The sequence below is a fragment of the Dunckerocampus dactyliophorus genome, chromosome 14 (genome assembly GCF_027744805.1).
Source record: "Dunckerocampus dactyliophorus isolate RoL2022-P2 chromosome 14, RoL_Ddac_1.1, whole genome shotgun sequence".
In the NCBI taxonomy this organism is placed as follows: Eukaryota; Metazoa; Chordata; class Actinopteri; order Syngnathiformes; family Syngnathidae; genus Dunckerocampus; species Dunckerocampus dactyliophorus.
In genome coordinates, this window is record NC_072832.1 from 22,486,071 (window position 1) to 22,505,043 (window position 18,973).

The following is an 18,973-nucleotide window of genomic DNA, read 5'->3' on the forward strand; positions in this document are numbered from 1 at the left end:
CTATATCAAGTGCTATATTGTAGGGACAAGTCTGGTCATGCAAAAACAATAATAAAAAATGCAATATATGCATAAATATTTGCTGTATGGACTCCAACAGCAATGACCAGGATGACTTCTGTCTTTCTGGGACATCATCTTGAGTGTAACCAGCGTGTTTGTGAGCGTTTATGTCCAGCACATCCTCCATCAAGTAAGTTTGCAAAGCTGATTAACTGTCAATCTGCTCCTAAGCCTTTTATGGAAACACAAACTAGCAAAGCAGTCATTCACAAACTTCTAAGTACAGACGAAGTCCTCTGTAAACTAATGCAGAACTATTAACAAAAGAATCATTTGCTCAGCGACACGTAATCCTAAAATAAATCTAAAAACAACTTTGGCTCCTTTATTTCTTTTTTTGTTAGGTGTGTCTATGCTTTTTCTGTACTCTGCGGACTTGATGGCGCATCGCCAGAAGCGAGTGGTTGTGAACACGTGACACAACCAGAAAGTGTTCCGAAATGCTTGACCGTCCCATTTCACATCGCTCTATCTGTGGCTGGAGGACTCAAAAGGATCCGGCCTTCGTCGACCGCATAGGCTGGGTCCTTTGAAGGATGCAGACCGCAAAATGAGACACATGTCTTGTCTCGGTGGGTGGAGGCGCGGCTGCTAGCATACACATACACAGTGTAGAAGAGTGTAACGTAGAAATGAAATTAGATTGCAATATTGTTTATTGTCATGTATTTTATATTTTTTCATTGTAGTTTTGGTTAAAAGTAATGTTAACATCTCATCTAGACCCAATCTCATGTATCGTCTCTTCTCATGAACTCATAACATGTCTCATAACAGCCCTAATATAAAACATTTATTAGCTTTTTTACAAAATGTAAAAATATCACACTTGCCCCCCCCCGTATTTTTGCATTTTGTATGCGGCCCTCGGTGGAAAAAGTTTGGACACCCCTGCAATAGAGTAATTGCTCGGCAAACAATAAGTCCACGTTTAGTTTACTGAATTTCCGTATTTGTAATCATTTATAATGTTTGACTTCCACGTCTTTAAACATGATAAGCATTGAGCCTGCATTTATGCAATTTATGACTGTTTATTAAAGATTTATAATCATAGCATGTTTATTGACGTCAATGTGAATGATAGCACATCGGTTGCAAGCACAGACAGGAAGCGGGGGAGTCCATCTTGCTCCTTTGAGACGCCCCCCTTCCCTCAAAGTCAGGTTCATGTGTGTGCAGAGCGTGTTTCCATGCTGTCACAAAGCCCTCTGTGAGCGCGGCTTATTTACCCTGCAGTAAAACCCGAGAGGGAGTACAGCCGGCAATAAAAGTGGAGAGGTGCTCAGTGGAATTAGATTTAAGGCTGCCTCCTCCTCCCAAAACCCAGCGCCTGTGCCGTTCAAGTTGAGTTACGGCGCGTCGGGGTCTGCTAAAAAACACACCAGCAAGTCTCAGAATAGTTTTTAATAAGAGAGGCGGTTCCACTAGGGGGTTACATAGCAGCTGGTGCGGTGACAAGATATGCATTTCTAGCGTAGATATGCAGCAGTGCAATTAAGCATTATTACATTTCACGATGCTGTGGCTCAAGCACCTTCTCCACAGTCGCACATCAAACCACTTTGTGCTTTCTCACGTCCTAACAAGGGAGACCACGTGTTGAGAGAAAAGCAGTCACATGACACAGAGTGATGTCTCTCACTCTGGAACAAGAGAAAGACATTCTTAAGAAGCCCCGCACCCACCCCCCCCAACCCACTATTGCTTTACTTTGTTACATTCATGTTCATGTCAAGTCCTTCAAGAGTGTGCATGCAGTACAGGGGCTGGTGTATGTGCATAGCCCCTTTCACACACGGATCCTGCAGTAGATCTGGCATTTATCCACCTGTGCCTTTTACACAGGATTTTGCTTGAAGTGTGCTTTCAGACACAATTGCAAAATGTGCTGTGCAACATCACGGCCAGCGTATATATAAGCGTACATGACACGTTCTCCGAACCTGCTGACTAAAAACCTCACAAGGCAGTCAAACTTCAAAGTTGAGGTGCACTCACAACTACTGTAGGTGTTCACATCACACAAAAAAGAAGTAAAAAGATGCGCTCACAAAAGACAGTGATAACAGTCGTGATGATTGGACACCACATGATTTTTAGATGTCATTACATAATTATAAGGCTGTTACAAAATTGAAACGTGACAAGATTTCTCAAATGTCTTGTGGGCAGTAGGCCTGGGATGATAATAAATTAATCACACAATAAATGAAAATGAACTGGATAATTTTGCGGGCCTCAATATATATTGTAGAACAACGGCATGACCAGAGTGAGCCCTTTTGTCTGTCGTAAAGTTTCTTTGTCTCGGTGGGTGGAGGGAAGGCCGCGGGCATACACACAGTGCAGAACAGAACAGTGTGTAACGTAGTAGAAATTAAATCAGCAGATTGCAGTATATTGTCATATTTTTTCATTGTACTTTTCTTAAAAGTAATATTTAAATGTTGTCTCGTGAAGTGCGCGTTTCGTGACACCTCTCCATAATTATTAAACATTTTATTCACATACAGAAGCAAAACAGGTGTTCAAGATGCTTCCCATGCTAATTATTAGTGTGATGTCGGACACCCACCAATTGTTATTGGATTTCCTGAGTTCCTGTGCTTGGTCAATGTTATCTGTGTTGCATGCTATTTTGCAAATCAAGACTGAGTTGCACTGCAAATGGTTTTACAGGATGCAATTATGCTTCATATCAGAGTCACTTCATCAAGCCATGATATTCCTGTCAGGTTTTTGTGTACTTTTTTAAAAAATCAATTAAGAAAAGACCAAACCTTGTCCGAGATTCATTTTTATCATCACTGTATCTCAATAATGTAAGAATAACAACCATGGAATTTCCATTTCACCTACCACTAACCACACAAACAAAAGACGATCCTTGTAAAATCTCTGCAAGTTCAGAGAACGTATCATACATGCGCGACATATGAACTACTTGTCATACAGCATGAATTGCTTTCAACACAACAGAGAGGGACGAGTCTCCTACCACACAGTCGTCTGTCAGCTCTGATGCTACCTCCAAAGCCGGAAAAATTGCCAGGAGAGTAGCAAAGGCAGCAAAACACCTGCTGTGTAAAAGGGGCTCATGAGTACGTGATAGCAGCTACAAGCGTACAAGTAGAGGTACAAATCAGTCAGTCTCTGTACATTGTGTAAACCTCATTTGTTACTTTTGCGTGTATTAAAATAGCCAGTGAGTACTGATAGTTATAACAAATTCAAGCAAAAAGCCCAAATATTGCCTTTGCAACAATGAGTGCTTAAGCTTTTCAGCAAAACAAGGAATTGAAAATGTAGAAATGTGTTACGTTGACTCACCTGTGAGCTGTTTAGAGTAGTTTTTCATACAAAATGGGCTCCCCAAACAAACAAACAAACAAAAAATACTGTGAGCATTAACTTGCCTATGCTTTGGAGCAGCAAAACCTAAAACTGCGCATTCAGTCATATAAGCGTGAGCTGCTTATTCATTCTATCCGCTTGTGACGAGCAGCTCAGGGTGGAAGCGGCGCATGAGTCATTCCAAGGCACTTGATTCTTTTCATTCCTTTCCATGATTTACACAATGAATAATGTTCATTTTTTTCCGTCCAGGCTACAAATGCACTTAAGAAATCAAAATACAACTCACATTCATCGCGTTATCAGATAATAAACTTTGGTAAAATCATCCTATCCTTGTGCACTTGTGAGATGAATGGCGTTCCTAGCGTCACTGTTGGACTATTAATGACAAATGATGGCAGTTTGCAAATGAAATGCCAGTGAATGACATGACTCCAATGAACTACTGTATATAAGGCAGATCACTAAGCCTGAAAAATGCAAGAAATCCCTCCGAGATTGAGGGTACACACAAGAAGGATGTGTATGGAATTCTCCACATGCTGTAAAAAGTCAAGCGTCCAGCAGGAAAGTGTCGCCGTCGTGTGCTTGCTCGCCGTCGCACAAACCCAAACATTCAAACTACTTTGTGGTCTTGGGGACTTTCCGGTTGCCACTGGGTGCCGTGGAGTTGTAAAATGCCCTGTAAAACCTCCAACCAGACTTTGTAGCAGAAGAGGTACTGTTCCTGGAAGCAAGACAGAGACAAAGGTCTGGAAGCTGGCTTGATTTAAAGCTTCAACTTTGACAACTTCGACCCCTCCCCTGTCGGCACTGACCTTGGTCTGAATCATCCCGTGCCGCTGAAGTCTCATCTCCTTTACGATGTCGCTGACGTTAATCTGAGGACAGAGACGAGGAGACAGACGGCTGTTCAGTTAGCTCATCATCACGCCTATGGTTTATTACCTCCACCAAGGGAGTTAACATAGCATTCATTGGCATCTGTGTTGTTTCGGTTGCTGCATCTTGCTTGGTCGGTTTGTCTGTTGGTAAAAAAAGACTCCACCGATTTACAGGTAACTTTGTTGGAGGGCTGCAAATAATTATTTTCTCAGTCTATTAGTCGACGCTTGTTGTTTCGATTAATCGTGTAATCAGTGAGGCCAGGGGTGTCCAAACCTTTTCCAGCGAGGTGAGAAATGAAACGATGCAAGTGCCGCTTTGTCATTTTGTAAACCAACCCATGTAGACAGTATCAGAATATTTCAAGAAAAATCTGCATTTCGGCTTTGTGATTGCTGGGTGAAACGCCACTAAAAGGACATGATTTTTCCCCAAAATATCACAAGTTTCTTGTCATAATGTTGCAGCCTTTTTTCTCATTCAGTTACAAATTTTTATCTTAATATTTTGGCTTTATTCTCTGAAAATTAAGGCTGTTCTTTCTGTTGTTGTTTAAAAAAAAATAAAAAATTCCAACTATTTCAACTGTAACTGTACATTTTGTTCTCATAATGTTATGACTTAATTCCATAATATTTTTGTGATTATTCTTGTAAGATTCTAACTTCTTCACAGAGAACTAGCAGATAAAATTTTCCAAAAATTACAACTTTATTCTTATTCTTTGTTTTGTTGTTCCTCATATTACGACTACTAAAATTACATAATTTTTGCTCATAATTTTACAAATTTATTCTTAGAAAATTGTGACTTTTTTTTTTAAAGAATACAACTTTTTTCTTTTAATATATTTATTTATATTAATTCTCGTAAATGTTCTGCTGTTGGCCGCACGGTGCCCGAGTGGTTAGCATGTTGGCCACACAATCAGGAGATCGGGAAGAGTTGGGTTCAATCTCCATTTGAGCATCTCAGTGTGGAGTTTGCATGTTCTCCCCGTGCGTGTGTGGGTTTTCTCCGGGTACTCCGGTTTCCGCCCACATTCCAAAAACATGCATGTTAGGCGACTGGTGTTGGTCCACCTGAAAGGCATTACAGGCCCAATGCTGGATCCCCTGCAGTTTGCTTACCGGCCAAACAGGTGTGTCGAGGATGCAGTGAACATGGGGCTGCACTACATCCTGAAACACCTTGACTCTGCAGGGACATATGCCAGGATCCCCTTTGTGGACTTTAGTTCTGCCTTCAACACTATAGTACCGGACTTCTTCCTTCACAAAGAAGAATCAGACTCAGAATGAGAATAAACCACTGATCTGTATTATATATCTGGATAGCTCATACGTCGCACGCCGCCGTGCAAGCCGCTGAAGCCAAAGAGACGCCATCTTACCACTCACATCTCGACTACATTGGCACAGTGTACATAGCGTACAAAGCAAACATCTACTGTATATTTTACATTAAAAAGCGGGGAGATTCTCCCATTCCTTCAAGTAACGCAACCATCGTCCCTTAAAAACGATTTCATACGCTGTTCTCTATCTTTTGGCTATATTAAATGTACTTTTCCCCCTTCCAATTTTCATTGCCCCTGGGACAAAATTCTACTCTGCCCCCTGGCTCAGCACTCCCCTATAGCAATGCATACTTTTACTCCTCTAGAAAGAGATTTTAATTTGAACTGCATATCCCATCCCTTTTTTACACTAAAATCCATGGTCATGATCCTTTACTTTTATTCTTACTTTCATACAATTCACTATGCTCTCATCTGTACAAAATATGAATCATAAAAGAGAGTGACTTTGGACAAGTTTTTAAATCATTTAACATTTTGCTGATTTTTTTTGTTTGTGTTATGAAATAGAAATAACCTCTTTTCTGATGTAGAAATATATTTGAACAAAAACCACAGCAATAATATGTGATAACCATAATGTGTAATAACCATAAACACACACACACACACACACACACACACACACAGAAAAAAACAACAACACTGAACCAAAACCAAATGCTTTGGGTAAGACAATACGTTGTTTGCAATCTCAAACATACCGGTATGCATGTTCAGTATTATTATTTTCCAGAACAGATCACATGAATGAATCCTTTTACGTCAGTCATTCAGCAGCAAAAAAAAAAAAAAATGGTTGTTTATCCAAATGAAGGGTCATTGTATGCAAACTGGCTTGCTAACTGCACTGAATACAATGCCTGGTTAGCATCATGGAAGCACTGAGATTCTCCCATTCCTTCCAGTAACGCAACCTTCGTCCCTTGAAGAAATACATATATCATGATGTAACAAAAAAGTACGTAAATTTCCTCTTAGCTATTATAGAGCTATATAAACGTATCAATTCTGGACATACATTTAGTCAGAGGAATTTTACACGATCGAAAATATCTGAGAGATGGACAGTGCAAAACCCTTAAACTATCAATCATAAATCTACATTTCAATCATACTTACAGGTGAAATGTTCGTCCACAGCCTTTGAACTGGCGATTTGTGCAGTTAATAGCTGCACATGCAGGCATCTTAAGGCAAAATTTGTGTCCAATCCGAATTAATAAAAAAAATTCACCACGAATGCAAAAGCTTGTCCGAGAAGTGTTTCTTGCGAGTGGCAATATGGCGGCCGTGTGGCTTCACAAGTCATCGCCAATGAGCTATCCAGATATATAATACAGATCAGTGGAATAAACTCATTCTGATTCTACATTGTCCATAGGTATGAATGTGAGTGTGAATGGTTGTTTGTCTATATGTGCCCTGCCATTGGCTGGCGACCAGTCCAGGGTGTACCGCCTCTCGCCCAAAGTCAGCTGGGATAGGCTCCAGCATACCCCCGCGACCCTGATGAGGATAAGCGGCCATAGAAGATGGATGGATAGCTGAAGAATTACCTGCCGGTTGATTGCAATTTCATTTCCAAGCTTCATTTTGAAAATCATTTAATAATAATAATAAATAATAAGGAAGAATTTTGGGAGAAAATTTGTTCTCTTTACTCCCAAAAATGTACCTAAACCGGGCCGAGGTACGGGCCATACCGTGGGATACCTGTACCGTTACACCCCTGCTGTCTACAGTTTGTAAATGTATATTTTGGATATTCAGATGTTGCCATACATCCTATTATCTACAATACATGATGGATGCATGGATGCTGTGTGAAAACACAGAGATATGGCAGTGATTCCGTTTTGCAGGGTTCTGTGTAAAAGATTGTGAAAGAGGCTTGGGATTAATGATGACAATAAAACCACAGTGAATGAAGTGGTGGTCACTCACAGGCAAATCCCTCTCAATGAGGCTGAGGATAATGTCAGTGCAGATGAGGACTCCCGAGCGTCCGATGCCAGCACTGCAGTGGACTGTGACGGGTCCCTGGCAGTGCACGGAGCGCAGGTAGCAGATGAAGCGCACCAGTTGCTCGGAGTCGTGCGGAACACCGTGATCGGGCCAGTGTGTGAACTTCAGGTGATGGACAACATGGGTCTTGGCTGTCTGGAGTCATCCAAGAAAGGATCCAGTCAAGGAGAAAGTCGGAATAAAACGTCTTTAGACGCTGGAATGTCGCTCACCTCTTTTTCCACCATTCGGATGACCTTGATGTGGAAATACTCCAAGTACTGTTGGTTCTCCAGGTGGACATGATACTTGCCCGTGTCCAGGGGTTCCTTCATCTTCTCTGGCCAGTACTTGTGACATTTGACCCTTCCCCTTTCTACTTCCTGCGTCATCATGGCAATCACGTCTGATTTGTTTTCCCAGATCATCTGCCAGAATGTTGACACCGTGGAGGGCAGCGGACCTTGGCAGGAGATGTAGGAGACCTCTTCGCTTCCTACTTGCATACGGATATAGCTGGCGTTGATGTAGTCGCCGCTCTCTCCGAGGCCGACACGAGTTTTGTCATCTATGGATGGGAAATGGAAGAGAAGACAAACAACCTCAAAACGATTCTATCTCATAAAAGTAAGTACACCCCCAGGGTCCTGGTATAAACACTATGCCCCACTCGGGGTCACATGATCAGAAAGGCTCTGACCATGGTCACGTCCATTTAGATGCACATTGTTTATATTTTCAATAACTAGTGACATTTGGAGCCTTGTAGGGTTCAATTTCATTAGCAACTTATAAAATCAAACCGAGTAATATTCAAGACCGACATGGGGCCACAAACACTAACACCTCTCACATTTCAGCAAGCATTTTATGATATCCTCTCATGGGACAATACAGTCATCCAGTGGTTCCCAAACTCTTAAAGTTGCATACCCCTTCAGACATTTGACCTGAAGCCATGTACTCCTGAAACACCTTTTCATCTTAATTCACTTGAAATATTGAACATAATGAATTGGTAATTCATTTCATAGTAATTCCAGGTCAATAACATGTATTTCGCACGGTCACATTTTGATAAAGTTTCACATTTCGCAGTGATAAATAGATAAGTAATCATCCTACATCTCTTTTATTCCAGTCTGATGTTGGCATCCTTCCGTTTGAATGGGTTGAACTTGTGCATCACTTTTTTTGTCCACTCACGATGGCTATGGTTTACGCCTGCATATTAAGTTAATACCAATTTGATGGGGGACGTTTAACAATCCCGATAAAGCAGTAACCAAAGTAAAAAAATAAAAATGAAAAAAAAGATACAACCAGCGATAAAGCCTCGTTTTAGGGGGAATCCCCACTCACAGGTTTTCACAGCTGCAGCATGCGAGGATTGGAACACCAACATAAACGAAATCTTCAAGATTAAACACTCATAATGCACAAAATAGTCATCAGCCTTACTTATTTGTTCATATGATGCACACAGAGCAATGAACTTCACGCTCTGTCTCCTTTCTGCTCTGTTCTCCTTGTGTTGTGAGGCGTTCAAGCACACACTTTTTTGTAGGTGCTAATTGTGTTTATTTTTTATTTACAAACCCCCATTACAATTGCTGTACCCCACTTTGGGAACCTAGGCAGTAATCTCTCGTTTATTGGTTAATTGAGTTAATTGGTTCCAGGCCCTAACGTGATAAGTGAAGTAGGAGTCCTTATTTATAAATCACGCATTTTCATAGTTAGAGCATTGAAAACTTGTTTATGACGTTCTAAATTCGGTTTTTAACATTATCAGAGCCCTCTAGACATGAAATAACATCCCTATAATCACCTTTACACTTTCATTACCCAATATAGTAGACATAATAACAGAAAATAAGCCAATTAAGACATAAAAAAGATGCTTGTGTGTGTTGCTGTAAATTTGTTGCGGTGCTAAGGGAGCTGACTGGGGGAGGACAGGAAGCGATGCAACAGTAGCCCGTGTTAGGGATTGTTGTCATTTTTATGGTTGAAAATGCTTTATTTAGGGAAAACATATGTAAAATTTGCGTAAATGTGCATATGTTTACACTAATAATTGTCTATAGTGTATGTCTCTATTGTAATACAGTCTATATGTAAATATATATTTAAATTTGAATCCTTATGCAATGCTTATTGTTACTTATGTGACCAGATATGACCTACAGTATGTGGCTGTGGTGCATCTGCGCATGTCCTGCATGAGGTCACGTTTGGTGAATAAAAACGATCTACATGCTGGCGAAGTCTTTTAATAAGCATCATTAAGGTAAATAAATTTGCACAGTATGGTAAGTATGGTTATTGACTATTTATGTCATAAATTGAAAAATATAAATATATAACGGCACGTGACGTCGCGGAAGCTCTGTCGTAAAAAAATGTGAGTGGAGGAAGCGATCACATGTGCAGAACTGATCGTGTTTGTGGTACGGATCTTACGTCATTGCTACGCACAACGTACAGACTGTGCGTACTTCATGCAACCTTCACACAAAGCCCGCATGAAACGCAAGGTCATTACTTTTTACAACTTACATGTGTTGGCTGTACGAATGAAGCGACAGCCGTCCGAGCAGCCTCAGATTTTGTACATAGTACGCATGTTCGACTTACAGGTTGTACGTTGGGTACGCGGTGATTTTACTCCTTCATGGTCACCACAACTACGTTCTCCACAAGCAAAAAAAACCAAAATTGTCCAAAAAATCGTACATCCAGTTGTGACCTTGGCTTTAATTGAAAAAAAAAATCACCTTGATACTTTCCTCAGATTTTTGATCTTGTTTTGCCCAAACCTATGCTGTAAACTAAATAAAACTGAGCAAACAGGCCTGAGTTCTGCAAACATAGTGATGAAAGGTCTAATGGGTCGAGAGTGTTGACCAAGAAAGTCCCCCAACTACTCGAAATAAACTGGAAAAATCACTCTCTGTAAAATAGGCAGCATATGAGAGGGTGTACGGTGGGGGTGGGGGCAGCAGTATTCCACTGAGGCTCACTATCTTTGTCAGCATGCTCATTCATCTCTGACCCCTTCACCCACCCAAAAAACAGACCTCTGGAGGCAGCAAAATGAATGTGCTCTGTGTTTGAATGGATGGACAAGTCTGATTTGCAGTGTTAAGACATTGACTTGTTTATTTTTCTGTGCCCCTGACTTTCATTGTTGTGCAAAAACACACTTACACATACGTCAGTGTTGTGACAGTGTCATGGGATTCACTGGATAATGTCATGTTTTGTATTCGGAGATATTGTTTGGGTTCTGGGAACATGTCTTTTTTGTTATTATTATCGTGTTTTATGTAGAGATCCTCAATATTGGCTTTCTTACACATTTTTTCAAAAAACAATTCATTAATAATAATAATGTCTGTTTCGTGTTTCACTATGGCCTATTAGTAAAAAAAAATATTGAAAGACAAGTTATATGTTGTATTGTGGTGACTAGGCATCAACGTGACATTATATTACATTACCTTTCACACTGCATGGAGACAGATCCGAGCCAACATGCCATGGCTGAGACGGCGTGCCATGGCTAAGATCGAGTGAAACAAAGGTTCTCCTCTCATTCCGTGTGGAAGTGGTACAATTTTGGCTTCTTTGTCCTTTCTTAAGTTTAGAATAATTAAATTGGAGAGGCTAACTAGTTAGCTCGGTAGCTCAGTGCAGGGATCCCGTAACCTGAGCAATGCGCAATAAACAAATAATAGGAATGCAAAAGTGACTATTGGGGTGTTACTTCATGTCTACAGGGCCCTAATGATGTTCAAACCTGCATTTAGAAACTCATAAACAGGTTTTCTATGCTCGAACTACAAAAATTTGCAATTTATTAATATTGAATCCTACTTTGCAAAAATTCCCTTATCACGGCCGGGTCTGTAACCAATTAACCACAATAAACGAGAGAAAACTGTACTTGTCCAGCATCAGTATCAACAAATACTGACATAGGCAGCAGCTCTTCCCTAAAACTAATGTCGGGTCACATCTCATGTAATGCTGTATATACAGCGAGATCAACATGGACACCGCTTTGGTGTTTTGCTATTATTATTTCTTGAATTCAAGTTTCTGTTTTCTTTTGATCTCGGCTGCAAAATAAGTCAAAATGGAGCCAAAAGAAAGTTGTAAAAGTTTGGTAGAGAGAGGAGGAAAACAAACGCGCATGAACGTGTCAATATATCGAGGCCGGCAAAATGATCGAGTTTGTTTTTGTTTATTGTGTGGTTAATCGATTCATTGATTACCGTGACAGGCACACTTTATGAACATCCGCAAATGTACGCAAGCTAAAGCAAAATTTTGCTGTGAATTTTCGACTTTAACCAAACAACACAGTAACCGGTGTTGACACTAACTAAAGTTCTGAGGTTATTTACAATCCGAAGGCAAAACCTGGAAATAATTCCAGACGGTGGACATACTGAGGCTAGGAAGCTTGTTGCTGTGCGATCATAATCGGCAGAAACACCGATACCATTACATGAACCGATATCTCATTTTTATGCCAATGGAAATCCCTGGTTTTATGACCACTAAGTCCTGCAAAGGTATAGCTAACAAGGTGTTTTTAAAAGGCATAATATACCCTGCCAAATAGCCGCACATAATGAAATGACAGCACGCGATCCTGTCTGTCCTTGAGGCTGCTCCATTTATAAGACATTGACCTATATCCCTTATAATAATTAATTTCTTTGCTCTTGTACTTGGATGACCTCGAGAGGATAATTAATTGAATTTGACTGTGAAATATGAGGGTTTCAGGCAATTGGATTAAACAGTGGGTGACTCACAGGGTAGGATGTCTCTGTAGCGGTTCTTGTCTCTGTTCTCAGGGGCTTTTCCAACCAGGCAGTCATCAGAAGGCTTCAGGTGCTCCAGAGCCTGAAACGAGGTTAGTGTGGATCTCATTTACTGTACCATTCATGCTGGGAAACACTCACTTTAAAACCCACCATGAATTCTTTGATCAGTTCCTGCTGGTCTAGTTGATGCTGCAGAATCTGGATGAGGGCTTTGACCCTGGAGCCCGAATACTGGCTACTTCTAGACGGGCTCATGAGGGCCAAACTGGCCAGCTCCTCCTCTGATACGATCGGAGGTCCTGGGAGGAAGGGGAATAAGATGAAATATAGACCAAAGAGATGTCGGTAAAGTCATTCTCATGCCTGTCTGGGATGAGGTCGTTTGGTGACCAGCAGTGTCAAACACATCATCTTCTTCTTCCTCTTCGCTGCTCCAGCCGTCTGATTGGGGTTTCCGGGTGCCTTTGCAGGACCGGTCCAACAGTTTGGTCACAATTTGTTTCCTGGGGGAGTCAGGGGGCAGGGGTGAGACCAGACCATTTTTTTACTCTTCTGGTAGGAGGAGGTGAAATCATGCAAGGCTGAGCTTCCTTTCCCTGCGACTTTTCCACCTAAAATGCAGTATACAAAATAATGCTAAGATATCTATGCAAGCCTTCATTCTTTGTGACTATTTGGACTACAAAGTCAATTTTAAACTCATTTCTTTCAATCGACACAATAAATATACTCTCAGGCCACTTTATTAGGTAACGGCTGCGTAATCTAATGAGAAAAATCTGCCTTTACAAAGACAGTAGTGTTTCGTTTTGATGGAAACTGATGGAAACTATTTGTTTATTACTGTGGTTCGCTGCATTATACTGTACTGTGACAACTAGGGATGCTCTGATTGATCGCCCATCCATTACTATGAGCCGATTTTCAGCAAAAAACATGTGATCGGCATATGCCGATAAATGCCTTTCTAAGCCATTCACAAATACAGACCGTGGCAAACCCTACATTTGTGCTGTGTTAAATTAAATTAAATTAAATTAAATTAAATTAAATTAAATTAAATTAAATTAAATTAAATTAAATTCAGGTTTGTGTCAAATAGTAAAAAAATAAACGGTGGCCAAGTGGTTAACCTGTTGGCCACACAGTCAGGAGATCGGGAAAACGTGGGTTCGAATCTCTTATATGGGCATCTCTGTGTGGAGTTTGCATGTTCTCCCCGTGCGTGCGTGGGTTTTCTCCGGGTACTTCAGTTTCCTCCCACATTCCAAAAACATGCATGTTAAGGTAATTGGAGACTCTAAATTGTCCATAGGTATGAATGTGAGTGTGAATGATTGTTGGTCTATATGTGCCCTGCCATTGGCTGGCGACCAGTCCAGGGTGTACCCCACCTGTCGCCCAAAGTCAGCTGGGATAGGCTCCAGCATACCCCCATGACCCTAATTAGGATAAGCAGCATATAAAAAGGATGGCTGGATGGAAAAATAAAGGCAAAAACCCCCCCCAAAAAAACGATCCACCCAGGGGCCCTTGGATTTGTCTAATAGCCCTCATCATAAATAAATTGAAAAATGTACAGTTAAGCCACGTGATCGGCATCTGTATCAGCCAATCTCACTCATGGATGAGTTGTATCGGAATCCGCAGCATAAAAACCCTGATCGGAGCATCCCATCACGCCAGAGGGGCCAGGATAGGAGGAAGGATGAGCTTATTTGCGTTTAAAGGGCCTGGTGGTTTGCACCACCCCCAGATGACAGGGTTACCTAATGTTGTGGCCAGGGAGTGTTAAAATATGTTATAATTCTATGACACTGGTGAAAACATTTTTTTTTATGGGTCAAGCAGCTACATTAGAGTTTTTCACATCACGTTTCACAAGTTCTGTACTTTTATCCAATAGGCGATCATCATCATCCAACAATCATCCAACAATTCAAGCATCAATTTCCCCCTCGCAAGGTTGCTCTTTTATTCATTGCTCTCTGTTGCCTCCCAGTGTTAAAATGGGGAACTACAATACAGCGCGACACTATAGGAGAGGTGGCAAAACTGCTTGTCCTTACCAATTCCCATCAGCTCTTGTATTTACAGGATTAACTGTTAAATAAGTTTTTGGAAGCTACTACCTGTCAGAAGCTCCATGCAACATTTCAGTGACGTTCAGCGAAGGGCAGCAAGCTTGATGAGAAGGAGTGCTGTCGCAGCTCTCCTAACAACCAGGATGCAACAATTAGTCACAAAGTATAGGCAGCACATGTATTCTGTGTGTGTTCACACCTGATGAAGTGCACTTTCATCCGTCACCACAGTCAGTTGTCGTGGAGGAGGAGGCGGCGTGGTGACTAAAATTCCAGATTCGTGAAACACACACTCCGCAGTCGCCTCTGAAACGACCACAGTGCATAAATGACCACAAATGCTCCAATTAATTCTCTTCAATTAACCACCAAGTCTCCGATAGTAGCAGGGTGCGTGGTCGGCTAAAGCAAATCACCGCTGAGGTCTCTAATTTGCAAAAAACATTGTCATAAAAGCTGTGGCTGTAGGCAACCTCCAGAGGAATGTTTGTTTCTGTAATGACAGCTGCATTTAAAGTATCAAAATATTGGTTGCGCTAATCAGCTGTTGGTGCGTGTTTACAATCAGAAATATTAATGCCGGCTGTGTGGCAGTTGGATATTTACTGCTATTACAACATTGGGTTCTGTTGCTGCTGTTTTGTGCAATATACTTGTTTGTAAATGACCATGTGGTCAAAGACAGCTACATTTTCCTGTACACTTTCTCATGCACTCCAATCCTTAGAGTTCAAAAAATTAAGTTGTTACATATGCACATCCAGTCAAAAGTTTAGAGACATTTTATTATGTTGTTGTATGAGAAAATGTCTCTAAACTTTGGGCGAGAGGAAGGGTACACCCCGGACTGGTCAGCAGCCAACTGTCATTTGTTTTTATGACTCATATGTTAATTGCAAGCAGCAGGTGATAAATGGAGAGGGGCTGTTATTACTGAAATGTGAAAACTCATTTTATCTACCTTACCAGTCAAAAGTAATAAAAAATAAATAAATTACAATTTTGTGGCGACCAGTCCAGGGTGTACCCTGCTTCTCGCCCAAAGTCAGCTGGGATAGGCTCCAGCATACCCCTGGGACCATAGTGAGGACAAGCAGCATAAAAAATCAATGACTGAATAAATGAATAAATTGAAATAAAAATTAAAAATAAAAAAATACAATAATAAAAATAAAAATATAAAGACAATAATAAAATAAATACATAAGTAAATAAATAAAACAGATATGAGTAATCGTGTCTTCCATTCATGCAGTTAAGAACACACACATCATACCAGGGGGGCGCTCCACTGGCTTATTCAGCGTAGCGTCAGGTGAGGTAGAGGCGTCAGAGGTGGTAACCGGAGCCGGCTGTTCTGCCATGATAGCGTCGGCCTCCGCAGCCATGTTGGGTGGTGTCGGGGATTCGGAATAGGTCAGCGGCAGGATGTCTCTGCAGATGGTGAGCTGCACCGTGCCCTCCGCTTTACGTAGAATATCCACCACTTTAGTGTGGCTCAGTCCAGACACAATGACACCATTCACCTCGTGAAAACATGCAGGATCAATGTTGATATGATTATATGATAGCACAGTCCAGCACACAAAACAAGATTAATTAGGCAAAATAGACTTTCATGAGGCTACAACACTAATTTTTATGTCACCAAATTTGAGAAAATCTATCATCTCCATCACTTTTTAGAGAAGAACGGTTGCTTTTGAAGTTCTGGGTTTTCATGACATCATGAAGGAAATACCATCATTAGTCCTTCCTCACATGACATAATATACATAATATACATGCCCACAACTTGATGAAGGGCAGCTTTGTAAAACATTTTTGGTGGAGGTGGAGGTGGGTTACTGGTAAGGTCTGGAATTATTAAAAGATGAGCTTGTTGTGACGTTCTGTAGGACGGGAACAAGTGTTCCCTGTCCTGCGCTCTTATTTTGGCGATCTGTGCCTTCTCCGGGGAGGAAGAGGCAGCGGCTTCTCGCCTGGTGGCCGCGCACCTGCGGCCAATTAACATTTATGGCGGATAAAAGGCATTCATTATTGATTTTGTCGTTACACTTCATGCCATTGCTCCTCGTCTCCACACGGGAGCTGTTACCTAAAAACTGGACTTACCTGTACTTCTTAGTTCATGTTTTTCTACCACAGAGCTTCTCCCTCTGTCGCTTTTTGTCACTCCTTTTGTGCACCATTAAATAACTTTTATTTTTTGCAAGCCATCGCCTCTTCTCTGCACACCGGGGGTCAAGCTTTCGACAGCTCAAACCAGAACGTGACACTTGTTGGGCCTTTTCAGGTTGAAGATGGACTCAAACTCAACTCCCAAACCTATTGCCACTGTTTTCACACAGTGGTACAGGAAAAAGTGTGCATCTTTCAAGAAGACCATGATTTTTATGCAGGAGAATGCTACATCTCATACATCTAAGAACTCCACTGCGTGGCCATCTGGTCTTAAAAAATAATGACATGACCTCCTTGCCCTATTGAGTACTTGTAGGCCCTTAAACGTAAGTTTTACAGAGAAGAAAAAAGGTACACCTCTCTGAGTGTCTGGGAGGCTTTGGTTGCTGCTGCACAAAATGTTGCTGGTCAAATGATCAAGAAACTGACAGACTCCATGGATGGATGGCTTTTCCAAACGAAGGGTGGTTATATTCGTCCCTGATTTATTTTTGGAAATGTCAGAAATATTTATTTGTAAACTTTGTGTTGTTTGTTTATCATTCTGACTTTATAAAAAATGAAAATAAAGTAGTGAGATGGGAATATTTTTTTGTACTCAATATTTTCTTTCAGTTGCCTAAGAAAAGCCAAAACTTCACTTTCACTTCCTTAAATATTCAAGTTTGTGGTTTATTAACATTTTCGATTGACCAAGAGCATTGTTGTTGTTAAATAATAAAACTAATCATCAATAACGCAACTTGCCTAATTGTGCACACGGTGCATTGTGATATATGGCAGTGATTCTCAACTGGTGGGTTGCGGAACCGTTGCAGGTCTTTGCCTGGGCAAAAACGTTGCATTCTTGTCTGTGCTATTCGCTTGCTATGCTGCTACGAGGTGCGTGCCATGTTTATAGGCGACTTTGTCAGGCTTGAGCAGGAGGGGAAGGACACTGAGTGGACACTTGAGACATGAACGCACGTCTTTCTCTTTTCTGTGTTCTAAAGATATAAAAACAGCTAAAATGAGGCATAATGTCCCATGTACATAATGGGACACACCTATTCCGCCTAGAAAGCATGCTCTTAAGACACCACCCAAAACCTCCAACAAGATTTTATGGTTTTATATCCATGCTGTGTCCATGTAGTAGCAGGTACATTCAACATAACATGTCATACTTACAGTATTTTGCCATATTTTGGTCATTTAGCACAATAGAAAGGAATTCTACTGTCACGCTCGCCATGACTCTGTTGTCTGTGTTTTCCTTTGTTATTTAATTAGTTCCTGTTTTGTGCTGTTATTTTGGTGTGCACTTCCTGCGGGTTGTTTGGCAGTGTGGTAGAGCTGGCTGCAATCATCAATCAGTGTTACACTTAAGTCCTGACACTTTGCTGGGCTTAAGTTTATTGTCAATGCTGCATGTATTGCATTATGTCATTATTTCCTGCTCCTCAGTCATAGTTTTCTAATCCCCCTAGTATTTACCTGTTTCATTTCTCACAGAGCCTTTTTCCTCTGTTGTCTTGTGTTTCCATTCTGGCTACAAAACTGTGAGTACCTGCACCTGCTCGTAGCTAAAGACTTTTACCTGCCCTTAGACTCTGTCTCTGCAACCTGGGGTCATGACCATGCACCATCGTGACAGCTACACGAGGCATTGACTTTTCCAAACTCAAAAACAAAACACACAGCAGCAGTGGCGGCAGCTCCAATATGTAACGTTACCTTTGCAGTGGCCTGAGGCATTGTGAGCGAGTGTGTGGTGAAAGCGAGTCGCTAGCCGGCGTGGTGTGGCGAGGTGTCACTACACCAGTAATGTAGTTCTTGGGCGTAACAATGTTAATAACAATAATAAGAACAATGTCGCTGGAGCTTGGTTAATATGCAGGTCACGTTATGTAAATGGAGCATTTTGATGCTTTGTGGAGTTTTTTTCAGAAGGCTTTATCGGCGGAATTTGTGCGTTCCTTGACATGCATTCTTAGCTGCCTCTTTTTAGCTGTTTTTATATCTTAAGAACGTACAGAAAAGAGAGACATGTGTCCATGTCTCATATAAGAATTGTGGATGATGAGCAAAATACCAAAAAAGTGCAGTTTTCCTTTAACGTGCCTTCTGTCTGACACACAACTGCAGATATCTGCTGGACAAGAGCGTGTCCTAAAGAGAGAGGAGGCATCTCACCACTGCAGCTC

General features: G+C 41.2%; 1 protein-coding gene across 3 annotated transcripts in view; it reads right to left on the bottom strand.

Annotated features, from left to right (window-relative positions):
- Positions 1 to 1,227: 1,227 nt before the first annotated feature.
- ptpn20 (protein tyrosine phosphatase non-receptor type 20) overlaps positions 1,228 to 18,973 on the bottom strand; it is a 53,110-nt gene continuing 35,364 nt past the window's right edge. Inside the window, exons 38-47 of one of the 3 annotated variants that reach the window (XM_054799500.1) lie at positions 15,880 to 16,129; positions 14,803 to 14,909; positions 14,652 to 14,734; positions 12,883 to 13,022; positions 12,670 to 12,818; positions 12,508 to 12,598; positions 7,909 to 8,243; positions 7,616 to 7,831; positions 4,242 to 4,304; positions 1,228 to 4,150 (exon numbers count right to left, since the gene is read on the bottom strand). In XM_054799500.1, the coding sequence (XP_054655475.1) occupies positions 4,040 to 4,150; positions 4,242 to 4,304; positions 7,616 to 7,831; positions 7,909 to 8,243; positions 12,508 to 12,598; positions 12,670 to 12,818; positions 12,883 to 13,022; positions 14,652 to 14,734; positions 14,803 to 14,909; positions 15,880 to 16,129 (1,545 nt within the window). In that variant the 3' untranslated portion in view covers positions 1,228 to 4,039. Of the gene's footprint in view, positions 4,151 to 4,241; positions 4,305 to 7,615; positions 7,832 to 7,908; positions 8,244 to 12,507; positions 12,599 to 12,669; positions 13,131 to 14,651; positions 14,735 to 14,802; positions 14,910 to 15,879; positions 16,130 to 18,973 lie in introns of those variants that run through there. The other 2 variants (XM_054799501.1, XM_054799502.1) reach the window with 2 other exon arrangements.